The following is a 20,260-nucleotide window of genomic DNA, read 5'->3' as shown; positions in this document are numbered from 1 at the left end:
TACTTCTGCCAAAAGGAAAAGCACAATCGATAATTGATGTGTTAGTTTACCAACCAGCAAATAACACACCGCTCGATCTGCTCGGTCAGCTCAAAATCGTCGGGCGAATTTTCACTACTCCTTTCCATTATGCTCATAACACCCATCGCTTATCAAACGTGTAAATACGGCTACCATTTCCATGCTTCCAGTGACTGCTGGCTATCCTGGCAGGATTCGCAATGTCCTGCCATTCTTCGTTTCAGCAAACGTGATCATCTGCGTCGTGTGTGTCATCTCTCTGTTTTGCACACAGTCATATACACATTTCCATTCACCCACACACAACCTGGCATTCTCTTTTTCGCAACCACAAAACGCATCCATCGAGCACGGAATGCATCCTTCGTGAGTTTGTGTGCGGGTGTTTGGTGTGTTTTGTTTTATCTCTATTTCTCTTTTCCTCCCAGCCAAACTGGTCTCCTGGTTTTGCTGTCTCTGCTCTGTGTGTGTGTATGTGTCTCTCTATTTATCTGCAGTTTCCATATCTACGGTCTAACCGATGCCTATTTATACTCCACTGTATGTGTGTACATGCTCGGTAGAGTACCGGTGTTGTTTGTGCCGCAGGGTAATGTAAAACTTCTCTATTCCTCTCGACTTAACGTTAAATCTTTCATCTCACGCTCCTTCAAAGTCTCAGTTTCATGCACTCATGCTGCACCATTGTGCTTTCCGTATCCGTCCATCGCACCTGCACGACGGTCTCGATCTGTGAATGTTGCGAATCGTTGGTGGCAAATGATGAAAGGCAAAATTACGTGTGAGCACAATGGGCATTTGGTATGGGGGAATCGTAATAATTACACTCCTTCGCCTCATCTAGCATCATGCAGTCGATTTCGGCTTGTAAATACACGTAAACGCCATTCTTCCATGATCGGTTTCCGTTGCACTCCAGCTATCATACCTGTCCGAGGGATGCTGCTCTCCAATGCAGCTCGACTCCGTACCAGTTCGATTCCTTCCCTCGACTTTTTCTCTGACGCTCACATTGAGTGTGTCATAAAAAAATGTGAACTAGTCCTTGCCTTCTGATTCGAGCAAGCAAGGACGAGAATACCGGAAATCGATTGCTTCTGAAAGCGTTTTTCATCACGTGTTTGTATTTGGTTCATTTGTTTCATGATTCTTTTGAGCTCGTCTGACCCATTGAATGATCGCATTGGTCGATCTATTCAGTTGTGATTGCACGCCGGTTAGTCAACCGTGGGGAAGTGATCGGGAAAATTGTGCCCCAGTGAAAGTTCTTTCAAGCTTTGGCTTCGAGACATAGAAATGTTGGTGCAAGATGGCCAGTATGAGACTGTATTCCGTTGAAGACGTGGACCGAAATGACTTAAAATAGCAGCAAATCAATTGTTTCTCCCGTTGACATACATACATCCATCAATCTAAACACGTTCCTGGCGATGCAAACCAGACAACCACACCTTCTAGCGTAGGCCGGGCGATGTACCGGGATCGTGGCTGAGCGCGGGTGGCCATAGCGAGCTTCCGGTGCATCGCCCGTGGAAGACGTATGTCGAAAACGTCCCGTATCCTTCACCAAACGTCATGTTCGTCCGCACAGAACCCGGTCAGCTGGCAAGTAGTGTCGTCGGCGGATGGCGGTCGCGCGACCGGTCGTATGGTGCAGCGGAGACAGTTCGACGGCGAAGACGTGCTGGGGTTGAAGGTGCGCGGTGGCCAGGTGCTGCCGAGCGATCCCCGTGCCGCCCTCATCGAGCTGGAAGGCGCACATATCAGGCCAGGTAATTATGCTCGTTCGCGGCCCGCTAGTGGCCCACGCGTGGGGTTGATGCAGGGCACACGTGCGAATGCTGTCGATTCGCCACAGGACGTGACCATTTTTGTGGTTGGATGGCAAATTTCGATCGCATTTCGCTGGTTGAGGGTTGCGCATGTTTCCGTTTCCGTCTAGCGCTTTCGAGCCGTTGCAAAATGCTCTCTTATGCTCTGCGAAAGCTTAGCGATCGCGCACGCTTCCGTGCGTTTATGCTATCGGGTCGAGTCGCTTGTTCGATCGAACGGCCGCAGCTTGCAGCTAACAACCGATTCGTTTTCTCTGCTGCTCATTTAATTTCTTTACTTACATATGTAATTGTTTCTATGTATGCGTGAGTGTGCATCGGTGTCAATTATGTTTTGTGTTACCGTTTTTGGTTCGATTCTGTTCCGTCATCTTCGATGTGTGTTGCGTTCTTGTTTGTCACTGTCGCGTTCTGGCTCCACGTTAATTGCCCGTTGAACTTCACCCCTCACCGCCTGCAGAGAGCTACGATCGTCGTGATAAGCCCAGCGTGCTGGTAACCTCGCCAGGTTCGCCAGATTTACACAGCGTCCGAAACTACTCGTCCAACCCGCGGTACAGCAACCGGCTGGCCCCGGCCGGGACGGTGTCGCAAGAGAACAGCGTCGGCGGGCGGGTTCAGCTCAAGCTCGGTTTCGAGCCAAGCTCGCTGCAGCTGATCGTGACCGTACTGTGCGCCAATGGCCTTGTCCCGCGGGGGAATGGTGCCGCTAGGAATCCGTACGTGAAGGTAAGTCACCTTATTTCAAGGTCCTGCTACCGCCGGAGCGAGCCCCCTTTTGACGGCAGTGCTTTCTATACCGCTTGCGGTTTCGTTGTCTTCAATATATTTTTTAAATTTACAATCGCCTACGCTCAACCCCCAAAAACCATAGATCTGCCTGTTGCCGGATCGAAGCGAAAAATCGAAGCGACGCACCAAAACGCTAGCCCTCACGAATGATCCTCGCTGGGGCCAAACGTTTGTGTATGAGGGCCTTCGGCGGGCGGATCTGAACAATCGCCTGTTCGAGGTAAGTGTTTATAAGCTTTCTTCCTTTTCTCTGCAATGGAAGGGATGCGCAAGGCACAGGATGCGAACCACTGAGTGTCTCGCTTGTCTCTCATTTCTAGGTTACGGTGTGGGATTACGTGCGGTACGGTGCGAACGATTTCCTTGGCGAAGTAATTATCGATCTGTCCACGCATCCGCTGGACGACGAGGCAGAATGGTACATTCTCCAGCCGCACCAGGACTCCTTGCGAGATACTGTACGTATTGGGGTGGAACAGGATGATCGTTCGTTCGTCGCTGCACCGTCCGATCCATCCACTATGAATATATTTCGCCTGTGTGCGCCAGTCTATTCGTTTCGTTATCGTATTTTTCGTTTTTGTTCTCCTACAACTGTTCCCACCTTGGTACGACTATTGCCTTTTACTATAAATCGGACAGGCAAATGGGCCTATCCAGTTTTATGCTCTTTTTCTTTTGAAATTTTGACGCAACCTTACATAAATACCAGTTTACACTGTTACACATCGTTTGTTTATGGGTTTTATTTATTCCTTTTTTCTTTAGTGGCAAATATTATAGTTCGTTTTTATATATCTTCAATTTGCAAGATACTTGCAGGTAACTTTTTGATAGTTTCGTTGCTTTTAACTATTGTTTGGCCGTGTTAAAGAGCTGAGTTTTAACCGTTAAATTACATCGTTAAAGTTTATTTGTAAAGTTGTTCTTTACTCTCCATAATAGGACAATTCAACTTTTTCCTATACTTTTTACGCTTTCTGCTAAATTCCATTTTCCCGTCATATTCGTAGACGCTTGGCAACATGGCTACACATTCGTTTCATTTTCGTTTGCCTTGGTTGATGATACTCTTTCACTCTTTCTCTGTCTATTTGAACCAGCCTACGATCACTATGCAGATTTCGTTTCATTTTCTCAACATTGTTATTCTGTGTTCATCATTTTGTTGAAAACCATTTACAACACCCGTCTTGAGTGATACTGTTAACGAAAATGCTAGAGAACAAAGTTTTCGCTCATGAGTCTTATTCCAACATTAGTTCCCTTTAAATTTGCCAAGTAAATCGTTTTTATCTTCTTCGTATATTGCCGCAACGTTTTACTCAAGAAGTGCAACGTTTGCACGATCACGAAATAACGATTTCGTCCGATGATAAATTTTAATTTCTATTTTCGTTTTTTTTAATGAATCTACAAATGAACCTTCCGTCGTTTAAACTATAAATCACACGAACAAATTGAATAGCCAATATTTTCTCGACTTTCGCCACCAACGAGCAATAACAATTTAATAAACTCCCTTTCCATTGTCAAGAAGAAACGTGTACGACATAGCGTGAAATGAAAGCAAAAAACAATCATTACATTTTTCACAATATCTATTCGTAGTTGCGTAGAGACGATAAAGAACCTGGCAACGAATTGGATATGATATTGACCCCGACCGATCATTTATCGCCGCCGAGTACGACCTCACGATTGAGTGACTCTGATACGACATCCGAATGCGATATAGATGGTTTGATGACCGGACGTGACGGCGCTAGTGTATCATCCTTAGGCAGCTCATCTAGTCCTCCGCCAGAGGTAAACGCATAATCCAACACAAAAAAAACGCCCCTCCACAACCCCTAAAACAAAAAAAAGAGAAAAAATACAGTCCTAGTAGTCGTAAAGCCAAGGACAGCGCGTCGCGAAAGCCGTGCACCTCAGGTTCCGTCAACATGATACTGAAACATAGAACGGTGTTTTCATTTTATCCGTTGACGGTTGCTTTTAATTAAGCAACCGCCAAAATCAGTTGCAGTGGAGAGATCACGAATTGGCAATATAGGTTAGCTGAGCGTTTTGTGCGCAACCGAAAATTGATTCTCCTGCCTATGTAAAGGCTTGTGATCAGTGTTGTCGCGGATTAGTTACAGCACCTTCAGCTGTACAAACGGATACACCGAGGGTCTTGTACAATTAGTCTACCATTTTCATCCACATTTACTCAGACCAATCATCCAGCATCGCGCAGCCTTCACGGTGTCTTGTACAAAGTTTGTTATTCACGTCGAAAACTTACTTCATTTCTTTGCAGTGTATATTTTCAGGCTTTTATTTTCAGTTCTATGTGTGGTTTTCAGTTTCACTCTTGTGTTAGAACGTGGGAAGCGATGCACACGGTTGTTGTGGATGGGATCATTGTTTGAAATGCATAGCCCTAGCTCTGATGTCCTCCATCGAAACGTAATTCCCTAATCTTGGTTCGTTTGGCTTCGATTTTCAGCAACCTTTTGGGGGTATAGTTTCATGCTACCACGGTTTTAGCTTTTGATGCAATTAAAATCTACCTGATTGTCGATGTAACTGCGCACCATGACAAAGATCAGCTTGTCAGGCAGTGCATCGCGAAAGAAATCTATGCAAAATAATCTCCATGATTGGTGTTGTACCTGAGTGCAAATAGAGTGAACGTACGCGTTCCTGTCACTCTCGTTAACAATGTTCATGAGATGAATACAGACAAACAACAAATGCAGTAAACAGAACTAGTTTTACGCTTGGCAATTTTATCGCTTCCTTTGTTCAATTTCCGTTGGAGGAATGAAAACCCATCCCCGTTAAACAAAAAAAAACTATCGCTTTGACTAAAATAGTTACCCTTTGGTTAGATCATTCCTGCCATCGTTTCTGTTTTTGTTTCGTTCCTATTACTCCAATTCAAACGCTGTATCACATTTCTCTTTCCGTACATTCTTCTCGTTCAGCTTTACTTACACTTTACACTTCTCTTACCTTCTGCTTTTTTCCTCTTTTGTCCTACCGTTCTAGTTCCGTACTCTCTTTACTATGTTGTTCGATTTTCTTGTTCTTTCTTCCTGAAATTAGTAAATCCGCAGCAGAATACGTTTGGCTTCGGATTGATTTTTTTATTTTATGTTTAGATTCGAAGGGACGACCGGTTTTTTGCTCGGTTTCGTGCCTATTAGCTAATTCATATTGACGCTTCGTGCTGACTTTGTTAGTTTCTCTTTCGTAACTAATGTTTTAGTAGTTTAGTAGATAAAAACGTGTAGGACGGTATCGTAAACTGTTCATATGAATCAAACGAGTCGGAATCACGCTCGGCCTGCGTGAAAACGTATATCACAACCAACCCCAACCGCACAGACATTACAATAACTCGAACATTGAACATTTACCAAAGACACTGAACTGGACACACCACACGCAGGTACTGCTTGAAAAAAAAAATACTAAAATGCCACCAGCACGGGGCAGCGGGCTAGTGACATACCTAGTATCATCCGTCACGAGCAGTCTCGTTCGCGGACTATCTCACATCAAGCATTACTCTCTATCTCTCTTGCAGTGTTGCTAAACTCAAATGCCCATCCTTGGCTACTAGAACAACCGGTACTAACATGTTTTTTCTCTTTATTTGTCTTTGTATTTTTCTGCGTTTCTTCTCCCATTGCAATGTTTCCTTCAACATGTACTTCTTGATGCACGCGGTTCGCATTGAAGGTCGATCTGCAGGATAGACGATCTAGACGGGATATGTCCCCTCAAGGCAGGAAACGAGCGGCTGGCATGGTAGCGAAGGACTATCGTACAGTTTCAGGCGTCGGACAGGGTTTTCACAACCAGATGAGTGCAGAGGTACGTGTTTGAAAGCAAAGAAGTTTCAAGTGGTAACCCACACGATCGGGCTTTTTCCAGGCATCGTCAGCCTACAGGCGCAACGGTACGATGGCGTTGAATCAGCGAAGCCAATCGGCGGCACCGAGCGACAACTATCGGGACGATCGGCGGGACTCGTTATCGCCGCAAGATGATAGATATACAGAATATCCAGTTCTTCCATTGCATCAGTATGCGCCACGATTTCAATCACGATCAGCGACAGCGACACCAACCGGTTCACCGAAGAAGCGACAATTACCACAAGTACCTCACATGTCACGGAATGCAGCAATACGGGAGCGTTTCATTCAGGACTTTGAGGAGCGCAGCGGTGGTCGATTCGCGCGGCACCGTGGCCGCCAGAGCCACCATCAGCCGACGTACCGTAGCACAGGAATGGGAGGTGAGTAGCCGACGAGCCAATGTGATCGTCTACTGTGACCCTTGGGCTAACCAAACGTTCGTCACACATTTTTAGGCTGGGAACGGCACTACTCCGGACTATCCGACAGTGACTTGACGACGCATTCGTTAGAGAGTAGAATTAGGCCAAGGCACTCGCTATCCCCGGACAAGGATTTCATGGGTGACTTTGGTGATTCCGATATGGAATCGGTAGTTAGTGTTACTTCAAGTGCTTTCTCAACCCAATCGGAGCGACCGCGTGGATCGAAGGGGATCAGGTGAGTTTTGGTAGACGGGATCGAGCATACCTGCGACGGGATATTCCGGGCCGACGGGAATTGCTGACGATCGCGCCCAATAAACGCCTCTTGCTTCGGGTTTGAAGGAACCACCAGACTCGCCGACTGCAGCACCGCAGCCTACCAACGGGTTGGGCCACGACATCTCTCTGCGCCCTGCCGAGTGAGTATTCGTTCGGACCGCAGCAGTTCGGCGACAAAGCAGCCGCCCTTCCGGTGCTTCCGGATGTGACGCAATCCGCGATCATTCCTCCCAAACCGGAGTTTGAACCGACACTTTCCGCTAGTAGTATTATTGCTCCTATTGCCAGTAGCGCTAGTGCTTGCGGTGGTCTCTCGGGACCGCCATTATCCGCGGCAATTCCTCTCGAGCTGCCAGAGTCGATTCCGATCTCACCGGCACCACCCGATCAAAGCGTTCCGCCAGCTCCACCAGCTATGGTCAGCAGTTACGGTTCTGCTTCCGGTGGTCTCGGTGGTTCGATGTCGGAGGGTTACTTTAACGAGCAGTGTATAACGCTGCAACCGGACTGCAGCACGATCCAGAGCTTCTCGATGAATCAGGGCAGTGACAACGTGATGACGGCTTCGTTGAATCTGCCCTCTGGTCAACTAGCGCAGCAGCTTCCCGGTGCTTCGTTCGAGTTCCAATCTGGGTCGCTTCCTACGGAGCATTACTTTGGACGAGCTAGAGCCCCCTCAGGATCACTGGATCCGATCATGAGCTCGTCGATGTACGCTGACGCACCGGCATCGATGGACTATCGGCAACCTTCCCAAACGAATGTGGGAATGCGCCGTCCATCGTATGCCATGCGGTCCAACACGTCTGAGCCGAACCTCAATTCGATGATCATGCGGCGGTTATCCAATCGACCTGGGGATCCACAACCCTCGTGTGGGTACGCGCAACCTCGCAATCAAATGATCTCGATCTCGAGCCGGTATCATCCCCCTGATCGACGTGCAGGTGGAGATGCGCTAGCACAGTACGCTACTCCACCATCGGCACCACCACCGGTGGGCACGAATCAGATCATTTTGAAGTCGTCCTTTTCGGACCAGAATCTCCACAACAGCATCGTGTATGAGCCGGCGGGGATGAGTGGACCGGGTGGGCAGAACATTTGCATCTCGAATAAGAATGTGTACGATCCGAACACTGGCTATCAGAATCAAACGATCACGTGTATTAGCAACAGTCGAGAGAATCTTGGTGAAAGTAACATCCGGTACACCAGCAACCCGGAAGGGACGGTGTGTGAGATTAGCTCGTCGGATGCGCCTTTTCGGCGATCGCGTCCGGTGAGTATGTACGCGGACACTCCGTTGACTGTGGATCACGTGATACCACCGTTGCGGGACGCGTTGATTACAAGTTCACTCGTCCTGCCGGGTACCGAGGACGACGAGCACGGATATGGCCAAGTGGATGATCTGCAGCTTCATCACAATGACCGGATCCTTGGCAAACCGCTCGAAGTGTTGAAGTCTCCCAGCGAGTATCGTTTTTCGGCCTACCAAAGGCAGGCTCGCGACGAACCGTACGTGGTGAGTGGCGTTGGTGCTGGCAAACCGGAAAAGATCGCTCGATCACACTCGTTGATTGCGCAGGATCAAATTATAGACATAGAGTACGACTCGGACACGGGCTGGAAGACGAAGAGCGTGCGTAAGAACGTGTTTGCGAGCAGTGTCGAGGAGAAGGTGTTCCGCAAACGCACTCGTTCACTCGGTGGTGGGGATGGCAGCGAAGAAGGGGGTGGGGAAACGCAGGAAAGCTGCGTCGAATCGAAAAAGGTGGGTTCGACTCCTCGTCAGGGGCGTAAAAGTCGCAGCGGTTCCAAGACCAGCTTGGATCGCAGTAATTTGACGTTGAATATTGTGAAAAACGTCGATGACGATACGGGTGGTGATAGAAAGCCTACTGCTGGATCAGGCTTAAAGGATGTACCGGTCACTGCTGGGAAACGTGCAGCAAAAGAAAAGTCCGCAAACGTTGCCAAGCTTGAGCAGGAGCCGGAGAAATCGGCCAAAGAAACGGCTAAAGTGAAGTCGACGAAACCGACAATGACAAAGTCGAAATCGAGCACGGGAGCCGGAGGTCAAAAGAAGGTCACGAAAAGCCCAGCTAAAACTAGTGGTGGGTCGTTGAAGAAGACCGGTTCACAGAAGGGTAAACCGACGAAAGCGGGCACGTCTTCGGGTTCCACTGCGCCCAAGGGAAAAGTGACAGAAAAGCCGAAATTTAAAGAAATCGATACAAAGAGCGACTCCAAGACCAAGCTTGCTAAGAACAAATCAGACAGCAAGGGTCGGGTGGATGAGATTAAATCAGAATCGACGGTGCTATACAGCAGCTCGGAGTCGATAAAGTCGATCATCGACGAGGTGCGGATGGAGCTGCTACAGAAACCGAAATCGACGGTTTACCTGAGTGACGAAAGTCCAACCGTACTGAATCGTAGCCACTCGTTTAGTGACGGTGAGCTGAACTACAGCAAGCGCGTCCAGGATTGCTACGATCGGTACGCGTTAGTCGACGATCGTCGTTCTAAAGAGGATCGTTCGAGACAGCGTCCTGCAGATCGATACAATCGCGAGCGTGCGGTGGGTTACGAGCGAGAGTACGATCGCAAGGGCTGTCGAATGGTTCCTGATGGGGAAGAGGACGATTCAGGACGACGTCCCGAGATGTTCCCCAAGTGCAAATCGCGCAGCTCCAGTCTGTACTCGAACGATGATGCGGGAGATGTGCCTGTGCGACGCCAGGTGTACCATAGCGATAGTGCTGAAGAAGACGACGATGAGGATGGGCTCGAAGAGGGCGACGATGAGGTGTTCGAGAGCTCGTTCTCGCGCGGTCGAAATGCGTCCTTCAATGGGAAGTCTTCGCTGAAGCGCAGGACACGTCAGGACATGCGGCGCACGAGCAGCCTCGAGGGGTTGGACCAGTTTTTGGCGAATTTGCAGAACAAAGATCGCCACGGGGGCAGCAGCAAGAGCGACAGCGTGCGTCACAGCTCCGTTAGCATCAACGACAAGCCGGAGTACTTCGAATACACGAAATCACCATCCTCACCGTACCGCGCCGGCAGCGGCCGTAGTGCTAGCAGTAGACATTCCGCTAACTATGCTTCCCATCTTTCCTCTAAATCCTCCAACGGCGTTGCGCTGCTGCAAACCGAACCGAAACGGCCCTCGATGAAAAAACCCTCCACGGTGGCGGTTGGCGATGCATCTGGATCACGTTCCCGATCGCACGATCGGCACGCCGCATCAAACCGTACCCGTTCGCCATCGTCCGGGATGTCTGAACGGCACCGGGATGGTCGGACGGCTCACAGTGACTACGATGTGCGCGGCCGCAGCCGTTACGGTGGCCACAACGGTGGACGGGATGCGTATCGACAGCGGGATCGTGAGCGGGACCGGGATCGAGATCGGAACAGCAGCGATCACGAACGGGACCGCGATCTGAGCGATCGCGAGCAACGGGAGTCGCGCGAGCGCGGCGAACTGGACCAAAGTCTTTCGAATACCGAGGGAACACCGGAGGATAAGATAGGTACGTTGCGTTGATGCTCGAGCGTCAAGTATCCTTGCGTGAGAGTCCAGAAAACACGCACGCTTTTCAATGACGCCGTCGGTTTGTTTTTCCTTCCATCCCTTCGCAGACGGTAGCCTAAGTGATACGGCAGTGATACAGAGCTTGGACGCACGACGTAAGTTGGACCAACGATCGCCGAAAAGCGAAACGCCGACCAGGGACCGGGATCGGTTCGGCACTGGTATGGGTATCAAGAGTAACTCGACGTCGCAACTGTCGGCAACAGGTAACTACCTCAGCATACGCGTTGCTATTCGTGTGAGTTTGAGTTTTTGTACAGTGAGTTGCTGTCGACGGATCGCGCGGGAACGTGCGTGCGCATCCCGCGTGTCCTGGTTGGCAACGCTTCACATGACGCGACGTGTAGACGGGCGAAAGGCCTAAACGAAATTTAGTGCCCATATTGGTCAGCGTTGCTGGCGGGCGTTTTTCGATTCGAACCGATGGTGAAATGGAAAATTTGGCCTATTAATGCAATCTAACTTTCAGCGAGAAAGAGGGAACTGCTTATGCGGCAGTGGAACACCAGCAACTTCGTGCTGCTGGGTGCATGAAATGTCCGGCCCTCAGCCATCCCCGTTATCCTTTATCCTGCCACACTCTCTCTCTCTCTCTCTTTCTCTCACTGTGTCTCTCTCTATGTGTGTGTGTAGCATCAATGTACAAAAAATACCATTCTCAGCCAACAGCGTACGGAACTGACACTGTTTTGATAATCAATTTCATTCAACATATGAAAAAGGTCGTAAGCGACGCATGGGGTTTGGTAAGCGAGGCAAGAATTCCTTTACCGTACATCGAAGCGAGGAGGTACTCCCGGGTGAGGTGCGCGGCGGAGGACTATCGCGGGGCTCTTCCGCCTCTAGCGATGGCGAAGGAAGTGTCGACGGTGACAGGTTCGCTGCTGATTTTTGTTTCCTTCGTTTGTTGCTCCTAGTTGCAAGTTATGGTTGCGGTTTACGTTAATTTAGTTATTTTGGTATGAGTTTGGCTTTTTCGTTTTCGTTTCGATTTGCGCCTTTATAGTCTGTTCCTGTTTGTCCTCAAACACTCCAAGATTTCCCACCCACGTTATAATTTATAGCCAAATAAACCTTACGAGTTCATTTCAAAAGATCTTATGAAACGTCTCGGTTCAATTTCATTGGACACTCCCGTTTAAGTTCATCACCTTCCATCCATTTTGTAGACGTGTAGTGTTCCAGTAGAGTATTCCAGTAGAGCGGCAAAAGAGTTTGGATGACATGATCTAGCGAGTTCCTTTTTTCATTACCATTCGTCAATTTTCTTTTGTTCAATTTTGCCCAACCCATTCTTACGTCCGTTCGTGGTTTTAATTTTTTTACATCAACCCTTAAAAAGCGCTTGTCAGAGGTAAAAAAAACAACGAGAAAACTATTCATACTCGATGGCCATTTAAGGGCAATGGAGTCGTTTTTGTAGTTTATCCGTTTCCGTGTCATGTGGATAAAAAAAAAACGTTAGCATGCGTTGCGAAAACGAATTACGGGGAGAGATGCATCCGGACACGACCAAGAGCAAATGATCTGAGCGATGCAGCCTGAAACGACACCGAAATGCTTGTATGCTAGAGCAACACCCCAGTATGTTATGAGATGGTCACGATTCACCCTTTTTCACACAATCACACACGATAGCAACAACGTTGACGTGCCGGTTAACGTACACCATAGGTTCAATCCAAAAGAGACACTTAAGACACATCACTGTAAACTACATTCGCTTTCTTAGATGCGCGAGTACGATTGCTCTTCGTTTCTTAGTGTAATGTTACTCATTTCATTTATTTTCGTTCCCTTGTTCACTAAGTATCGTTGCGATATCAGCGTCCATTTTGTTTTGTCGGCCGGCTCAAAAGGCAGGTTGATGGTGCGCAGGCATAGCGCCACACCGATTTACTCAGGCGCCGTTTCATATTGGATGGTAGAGTGTATAGTATACGTTGTTTAGTTGTCGTACTCGTACTCGGAGTGTTGGTGTCCCGCGGGAAGGTATGTGCTTGCAGTGAAGTCAATGCCGTCACAGGGAAGCAGTACGTTCGTGTTTTATACGATCTGCTCGATAGGTGTTTCTCATTGTTACTTGTGTTTCCGCCGGAAACACGCGCTTTTCTGTCTGGTCGTTCTGTTGTTGCGTTCCTAGCTTGGAAGTGTATTGAACGTTATGTTTTGGTTTTCTTTTCCGTTCGTACCCATTACATCATCGTCCATTCTGTCACGATTATGTCTCCTTTTTGTTTTCGAACATGTGGCGCGTTTTGCACGGACGATTTTCCGATCATGTGCCAACGAAGATTTGTGTTGTTGAAGATGGTATGCTTTGTTGGATTGGAGAAGCTTTTAAACGGATTGGCATCATGCCCATCGTGTCACTTAGTGTGATGGACACGCAAAGCATAAGTTTAGCGCTTATGAACAATTTGTGCCACCGATATGCATAGACGATGTCGACATTGATGCACCAGTACGGAGAATCAACACTTTAGGTTAGAGCAGCAGCAGCTCAGTCCGTTCGTCCCACCGTTCGAAGGGAGCCCACGGAAAACGTATCCAATGGCGTGTCCATGGACTACGGCTACCGTGGCTGCTACGACGTTGTTCCGGCGAGCCTTCTCGCTATATGTCACTCACTCGCGAACAGTTCTTTGGTCTCCCATCAATCTGTCATATCCATTCTTGCCCGTTCGATCTTGCTCGCAGACCAAGGAGTGTCGTCCTCATCCTCATCCTCGACGTCGCAGCGCAAACGAGCGTCAGCCGGATCGATCCAACGATCGGTCGAAGTAACACCGATTCCAGCACAGTCGGCAGCCTATCGGGCCGGAAGCTTACACTCGATCTCGAGCTCCGAAGGCTCCTCGTAAGTGTGTGTTTAGCCATCGTTCCCGGTTATGGTGGCGCGTTGCCGTATGCAAAACCGACTTCCGTTTCCGTTTTGTTCGTGTTTTATAATTCTCTCTTACTTTCTCATCTGTTTCTGTCGCCACTCGAATCTTCTTTCTCTGTCCCTCTATATCTTACACACACTCTCTCTGTGTCTCTCTCTCTCTCTCTTTCTCTTTCTCTCTCTTATCTCTTTGTGTCTCTGTGTAACTGTTTAAAACAATCGCATAATTGTGTGTGCTATTCGACTAATTGTTTGTTTAACTTGTGCATTTCTCTTCTCTGTCCGTTTGTGAGCTGCTGCCATTTTGGATTTCAATTTCGCTTGCTTTGATTCCTGCCATTGGCTGTGTTTAGCTGTCTGTTCGATGTGTTCCATTCTATCTGCTGTTGTTGTTTCATTTCGTTCGCATTTTCTAGCAGATGCGTGTCGTTATTGCTGTACATGTCAATTGCATCGTGGGCATGACTGCAATCGTTGGCTTTAATCTTGCACATTGCGCATTCAAATATGATACACTATATACTCGCTTGTATCAACGTTAGCTGCTAACTATTCCAAAGCATTTGATCATAAGCTGTATTTACGTATTGAAGCAAGACTTTGCATTTCTAGTCTTTTTTATACTTATGATTGAAATCTTTTATTTTTTTCATTTTAGCTTTGGGCTTTCAAATTTTTTTACGAAATGACTATAATTCATTTACTAAAATTATGTTCATCTTAGTGAAAACATCAAATACGCTGTGCGAGTTGCTGATACGAATGTGATCGACAACAAATGTTCCAATATTATACAGCGAAGTAGCAATTTGTTTTATTTTTAAATTATTATGTTTCATATGGTTCACTGACTAGAACAAACAAAGAAAAACTAATTGATACTGTTTTGGACGATAGTAGGCACGAGTGTGTCTATTCGATTTTTGGCGATCGATACAGATGATCATCAGTACCGAACGATTTGTAAATATGAATTCTATGTTCTGTTCTATTTTTACCGTGTAGAATGCATGATGGTAGATTGCACCAGTAGCTAGACGCTTCGTAGAATGCTCCACTACACGAAAAAGAAAAAAAATGAACACTACAAACTGTCTATCTCTCCCTGTAAAGCGTTTTTTTGCTGTGAGCTCTCTGTCGCAAGGACGAACGCATAAGCAAAACCCGGATGACACGCGAATGCTACCGAATGTGTTTGTTGTTAACCTTTTCCGCAGCGATATGCCACCTTCCGGGGCCTTTCGGTCATCCTCGACAGACCCCCGGCAAACGCTGAGCTGTACTGTGTCCACATGTTTTTCCAAACCGACTCTGTTTCCCTCCGACTGCGCGTGTCAAAAGCAAACCGCTGTTTACCGTTCTGTTACTTCGGTGGCGTTTGTTTTCACTTTCATCCGCAAGGCGCCGATGCTTTCGTTATGTTTTCGTTTTCGTTTTCTTTCCGTTCGGTCCATCCTGCCACGTGATTGCTTGTTTTCCTCTTGCTATTTCGTACCTCATTGCTAGGATGTTTTCCTTTGATATGCGATCTGTAGCTCGATTTTGTGTGCCCTTGCGGATCTTATCTTTCGTCCTGAACGAACTCGTATTGGCCATCTTTTTACTATCGTCTTCCGCGCGAGATTCATGCGCTTTCTGTGTGTTTACCATGCAACCTTTTGTTTAGCGATTGTTACGTTTTCAATTCAAATCGCAAACACTGTCCTGGTTAACCGGTAATCAACGTGTTCAGTTCGTTTTTCTTCCCATTATCGTCACTTCAGTTTGCTCATCCTTTTCCCTTAAATCAGCGGTTCATCCATTAGTTGATCTAGCGAAACCAATCTCTTTTCAGCTGGTTATGTTTTTTTTTACTCACCACGTACGTGTGCGTTTCGGTGTGCTTGATGTGCGTGTGTGTATGTGTGTTTGGTTGATGATTTTTTTATTCTTCCATTTCCACGAGTCGTCGGAGCTTTCCGATGGCGATTAATATAGAAGAAATGAGCGAGCACGTGCAACATGCGGGGGTTGTTCGCGGTGTTGCTAACCCAAAACTGCCGCATGCTGGCACGTCCGCTTGTCGTTATATTGATATTTTTGTTTCGTTATGTTTTCCATAAGTTTGAACAAGTGCCTCTAGATTTGCGTAGTCTCCGGTACACTAGGTGCCGGGATTCTTTCTTATCCCATCTTGGTTTCCAATTCGTTCCCTCCGGAGATTCGGGGCTGCCGATCCTTCCGAAGCTGACTAACGTTTGCGTTTGTTTTCGTTGGAATTGTACTGCACTGCGATCGCTGCCAGATGGTCACCATCGCTGCGAGTGGCGGGTGATACGGGACCTTTATCGGACTTCATCGATGGTTTGGGACCAGGACAGCTAGTTGGACGCCAAGTACTGGGTGCTCCGGCCTTAGGTGATATTCAACTGTCTATGTGCTATCAGAAGGGTTCCTTAGAGGTTGAAGTGATAAGAGCAAGAGGATTGCAGGTAAGCGCTCTGAAGGGATTCACTCTTGCCCTTCGCAGGGACTGACTCCAATGATCTTTTCCCGTTCGATCCCGTTACAGGCACGTCCTGGCTCAAAAGTACTTCCAGCGCCTTACGTTAAAGTGTATTTAGTTTCCGGTAAAAAATGTATAGAAAAAGCAAAAACAACGACTGCTAGGAAAACGTTAGACCCACTATATCAGCAACAACTAGTGTTTAGGGAGCCGTTCGCGGGCTGCATACTACAAGTAAGTATCATCGGTTCTGCTTCCGTGTTATTGCTCTGGGGCAGTTTTTCACGTTTTTATCTCATTCCGCTATAGGTTACGGTGTGGGGGGATTACGGTCGCATGGAGGGCAAGAAGGTATTCATGGGCGTAGCTCAGATAATGCTGGACAACCTCAACCTATCACACATAGTCATCGGCTGGTACAAACTGTTCGGAACGACGTCACTGGTCAGTGGGCCCCCCAGTTTGGGCCTATCTAGACGATCCTCGATCGCATCACTCGATTCACTCAAGCTGTAAAGCCTCTAGCGATCCATTGAGCATCACCTTCGTGTAACTACTTCTATCCTGCTCTCCACCTCCGACACCATCACGCTCTCTCTCTCTATCTCTCTCTCCTTCTATCTATTTCTTTCTATGACTATCCCTCACCATCTATCTATCCCTAATGTGAGCTGCAAACTTAGGCATAGACATCGTTAGTAGATACACGCACGCTGCTTCTACAACGTGCAATGCCAGAGTTAAAAAGTGTGTTCATTTTTTTGTCCAAAATTCTGTTGAACGATCACTTCCTCAACTCACTTCCGTCACTGTCCCATCGTAGACGGGTGTCGTGCTTTGGTTTGACGTTTTTAGTTTCGTCCTTTTCGTACCACATTAGCTCTCTCCCGCCATTCCATGTCCAAACCACGAGTTACGATTGCACAACGATCCTTCGCCATCGTGTTTGTGCAACATGCCTGGAGAGTCTGCTGAGCTTTGGTATGGTACCTTCGCGTATCCTGTTTACCTTACGTTCGCGTAGTTGCTCCCGATTGAATCTACTCCTTAGACTGACTTGTCGAGGTTTGGTTGATGCGTTATACTTAATTTGAGCGTGCACATCATCAAAGTATGATACCATCCGATAGATTGGGATACAGTTTCGCCGAGTGACTGATTGATAGTATGATCGTCATGGTCTGCGGAAGTAGACGGTGGGTGGAAGGTAGTTCGGCAACGCTGTCAAATAGGTTTGTTGAAAATTTACTTTTTGAAACAAGTTTTCTTTGCTACGTTTTTTGTGCCAGTTTTGTTTATTCTCATTTTTATTGGTACATTTATGATAATTCTGATTGTTTCCTCAACTAATCTACTGATTAAACTCAAATGTTAAGTCACTCCTTTCGATGTTAAATGAGCAAAGAATAAAAATTTTGCAAAAGGTCAGATCTAATGTACCATGTCAAATCTCCGTTATGCTATACAAAGATTTACAAAAAAAACCCAAACAGATCATCTGTATGCGTCCCTCTTTCCGTAAATCTCCTTGGCTTGATGATCCTGAATAATTATATCCTACACCTCCTCAAGAGTATGATCTCAAAATGTACAATACGCACGTTGCGTGGAACGGTTTGGTTGGTAAGCTCAGGCGCAAGTTAGCCTTTCGAATCGAATAGCGTAAACCATTAGTCCCTAGCTGCTCCGTCACTAGAAAATCCGCCATACCACAGCAAACAAGCAAGCAAACCTCATCTTGATTTCCCATATTCGGTATCTCTTCTCTAGGTACGTCTGATATCGTTAAGAAATCGTTTTCTTTTGCACGTTCACGTTCTACATATGAATGTATTATGGTACTGTCATGTTTAGTTGTGGGAGATTTTGTTTATTTTATATGCTATTATTATGTCATTACAATTTTTCTTAGTTATCCGAGTAGTTCATAAATAGGCTTTCGAAAAAGGATTCGTACTTTCACGTCTATTCGCATGGTAGATCGATATGTTTCCTCATCGCACGAGACACTCTTCTCTCGGCCCTTGCATTAGTTTCATGTTTCCTTTCATTTTCCACGAGAAGTTTGCGGACTCACAAACATACATAGCAAAGTCGATTAGCTAAACTAATCGTTGGAGCTAGGGTTGCTTATTCCTGCCGCTTACACCACTATCTCCGACTAATTTTAATTATCCTTCGACACTTTTTTTTTCGTGTATCCTTTTTGCTTCACAGTAAGACAAACTTAGTTTGAAACTCAAAATCCACACCGTTCAGTAGCGTCCTTCACCGATGGTGTGCTGCTTCCGACTTGGCTGCCTTCGAAAAGGGCGGAAGTAAACAAGACATCAAGGAGCTAGGGTCACTCCGGCGTATTTGTGCGATCGAAACCGTTACGGCCTTATGTTCGAGAGACGCCGTCGACTCTCTAGCAAACACTCCCACTTACCGCACGTGGAACGCTGCCAAGCGGCTCAACCGAGAACCAATCGACCGTGGTCGCGTGTGGTGACGAGTGTGGAGCTTGATATTAATTATTTTAATTATCCACTATCGTCCATACGTTATCCATTAGCCTGCTTGCCGGGTCAAAGGCGAGTACGAGAGGAGATGTGAAATGGAAATAGCAGATGGCGAGAGTACGAGAAGTAAACCACAAATCTAATATGCAACATATACATGAAAAAAAAGAAAAGAAAACGAAGATCATCTCACTAGCGATAACGAAAGGCGGAGGGTACTGTTGGGAGGGGGTAGGGAGAAAAAAAGAAACTCAAATCTGTGAATTTATTAAATTGTAATATTTGAAACCAAACCAAAACAAAAAAATGGGAAAAACTGAGAAGCTAGAGGGATGGGGAGATCCAAAACCATAAACATAAATTAAATAAATCGTAAATCTTATTATAGTAAGCATGCTTCAGACGTAAAGAACAAATGAAAAAAGGAGTAAATTGAGAGTGCGTAAATGCAAAGTGAACAGATAAAGAATATCCTAAACAAAAGAATTCATAGGGCGATGTGGCGAAATCAAATAAGAAGAGTGAAAAGAGAAATAGAAAGATTGGAAGAAAGGAAAAGAGAGAGAGAGAGAGAGAGAGTAAGAGAAAGCGTAAAAAATAGCTCTCCATCATTTTCATTGATAAAATGTGCGGAAAACGGAAACAGCAGCATCTACCAATATCATGAGAGAGGAATGTAAAACGAACAGTAGATGAACGTGAGATGGTAAGGATGAGCATAAATTGGCTTTATTTTTCTGGCTTGTTAACAAGTGCACATTCTGCAAGGATGTTTTGGAATTTGTAGCTTCGTATTGCATACAACGGGCAAAATTTGAATGTGTTCGAATCACTCGGAGCAAAGGTATAAAAGCAGCACTATGCTAATGCAAGAATGGAAGTACAAACAGGACAATGGAAAGACGTTGAGGCAGGATAGAACCATGGCATGTCTGTGGAAAGCAGTGGAAACAAATCATACCGGTAACGGAAGTGAAGCCAGTGATCAAACGAAAACACTCTACACACCGTGTCCTACACACATTTACACTCACAAACACCCAAACATACCGAACATATGAACGAAGTAACCAAACCAACTAAAATCAACATATTGTTTGCCTTAGCACTCTAATAGACGCTGTTTAAATAAAGTTATGCTTTCCAAATCAGCTATTAAGCCGAAGCGATGGGCGGTTTACGCATTAGAAGGGTGGCATTGCTGCTGCTTATTCGTTTGAGGGAGTTCACAACAGAATGGTATTTCAAGAAGAAGGCGACAAAAAGAAGCGGTAGGAATAGGTGAGCTAACATCATATGCATCTGCTAGCCAGTGGAATACGAGTAGGTAAATGGTAAGGCGTGATTTAACTGCTAAAGCATGCCTGCAAGCAGCGTACCGGAACAAAAAAGTAAGCATATTCATAAAGAAAAAAAAACAAAAAGAAGATGAGAAACGAGCCAAAAACCATATCTTTATCAGTAAGAAACTTCTTAGCAAATATTAACACAAAACAAAACTAAAGAAAAAG

The 20,260-nt window shown here is 46.4% G+C and overlaps 1 protein-coding gene across 1 annotated transcript in view; it reads left to right on the top strand.

Moving 5' to 3' along the window:
* Positions 1-19,381, top strand: part of LOC128731314 (regulating synaptic membrane exocytosis protein 2) — a 38,422-nt gene extending 19,041 nt beyond the window's left edge. The window contains exons 7-21 of the mRNA XM_053824424.1: positions 1,613-1,793; positions 2,314-2,582; positions 2,728-2,865; positions 2,966-3,103; positions 4,257-4,454; positions 6,381-6,515; positions 6,576-6,942; positions 7,018-7,222; positions 7,330-10,811; positions 10,921-11,079; positions 11,587-11,749; positions 16,045-16,231; positions 16,312-16,479; positions 16,555-16,794; positions 18,463-19,381. Coding sequence (XP_053680399.1) covers positions 1,613-1,793; positions 2,314-2,582; positions 2,728-2,865; positions 2,966-3,103; positions 4,257-4,454; positions 6,381-6,515; positions 6,576-6,942; positions 7,018-7,222; positions 7,330-10,811; positions 10,921-11,079; positions 11,587-11,749; positions 16,045-16,231; positions 16,312-16,479; positions 16,555-16,761 — 5,997 coding nt within the window. The 3' untranslated portion in view covers positions 16,762-16,794; positions 18,463-19,381. The remainder of the gene's footprint in view (positions 1-1,612; positions 1,794-2,313; positions 2,583-2,727; positions 2,866-2,965; positions 3,104-4,256; positions 4,455-6,380; positions 6,516-6,575; positions 6,943-7,017; positions 7,223-7,329; positions 10,812-10,920; positions 11,080-11,586; positions 11,750-16,044; positions 16,232-16,311; positions 16,480-16,554; positions 16,795-18,462) is intronic.
* Positions 19,382-20,260: the final 879 nt, after the last annotated feature.

This window comes from Anopheles nili, chromosome 2 (genome assembly GCF_943737925.1).
Source record: "Anopheles nili chromosome 2, idAnoNiliSN_F5_01, whole genome shotgun sequence".
NCBI classification, from domain to species: Eukaryota; Metazoa; Arthropoda; class Insecta; order Diptera; family Culicidae; genus Anopheles; species Anopheles nili.
This window is presented reverse-complemented; position numbering and strand designations above follow the sequence as displayed.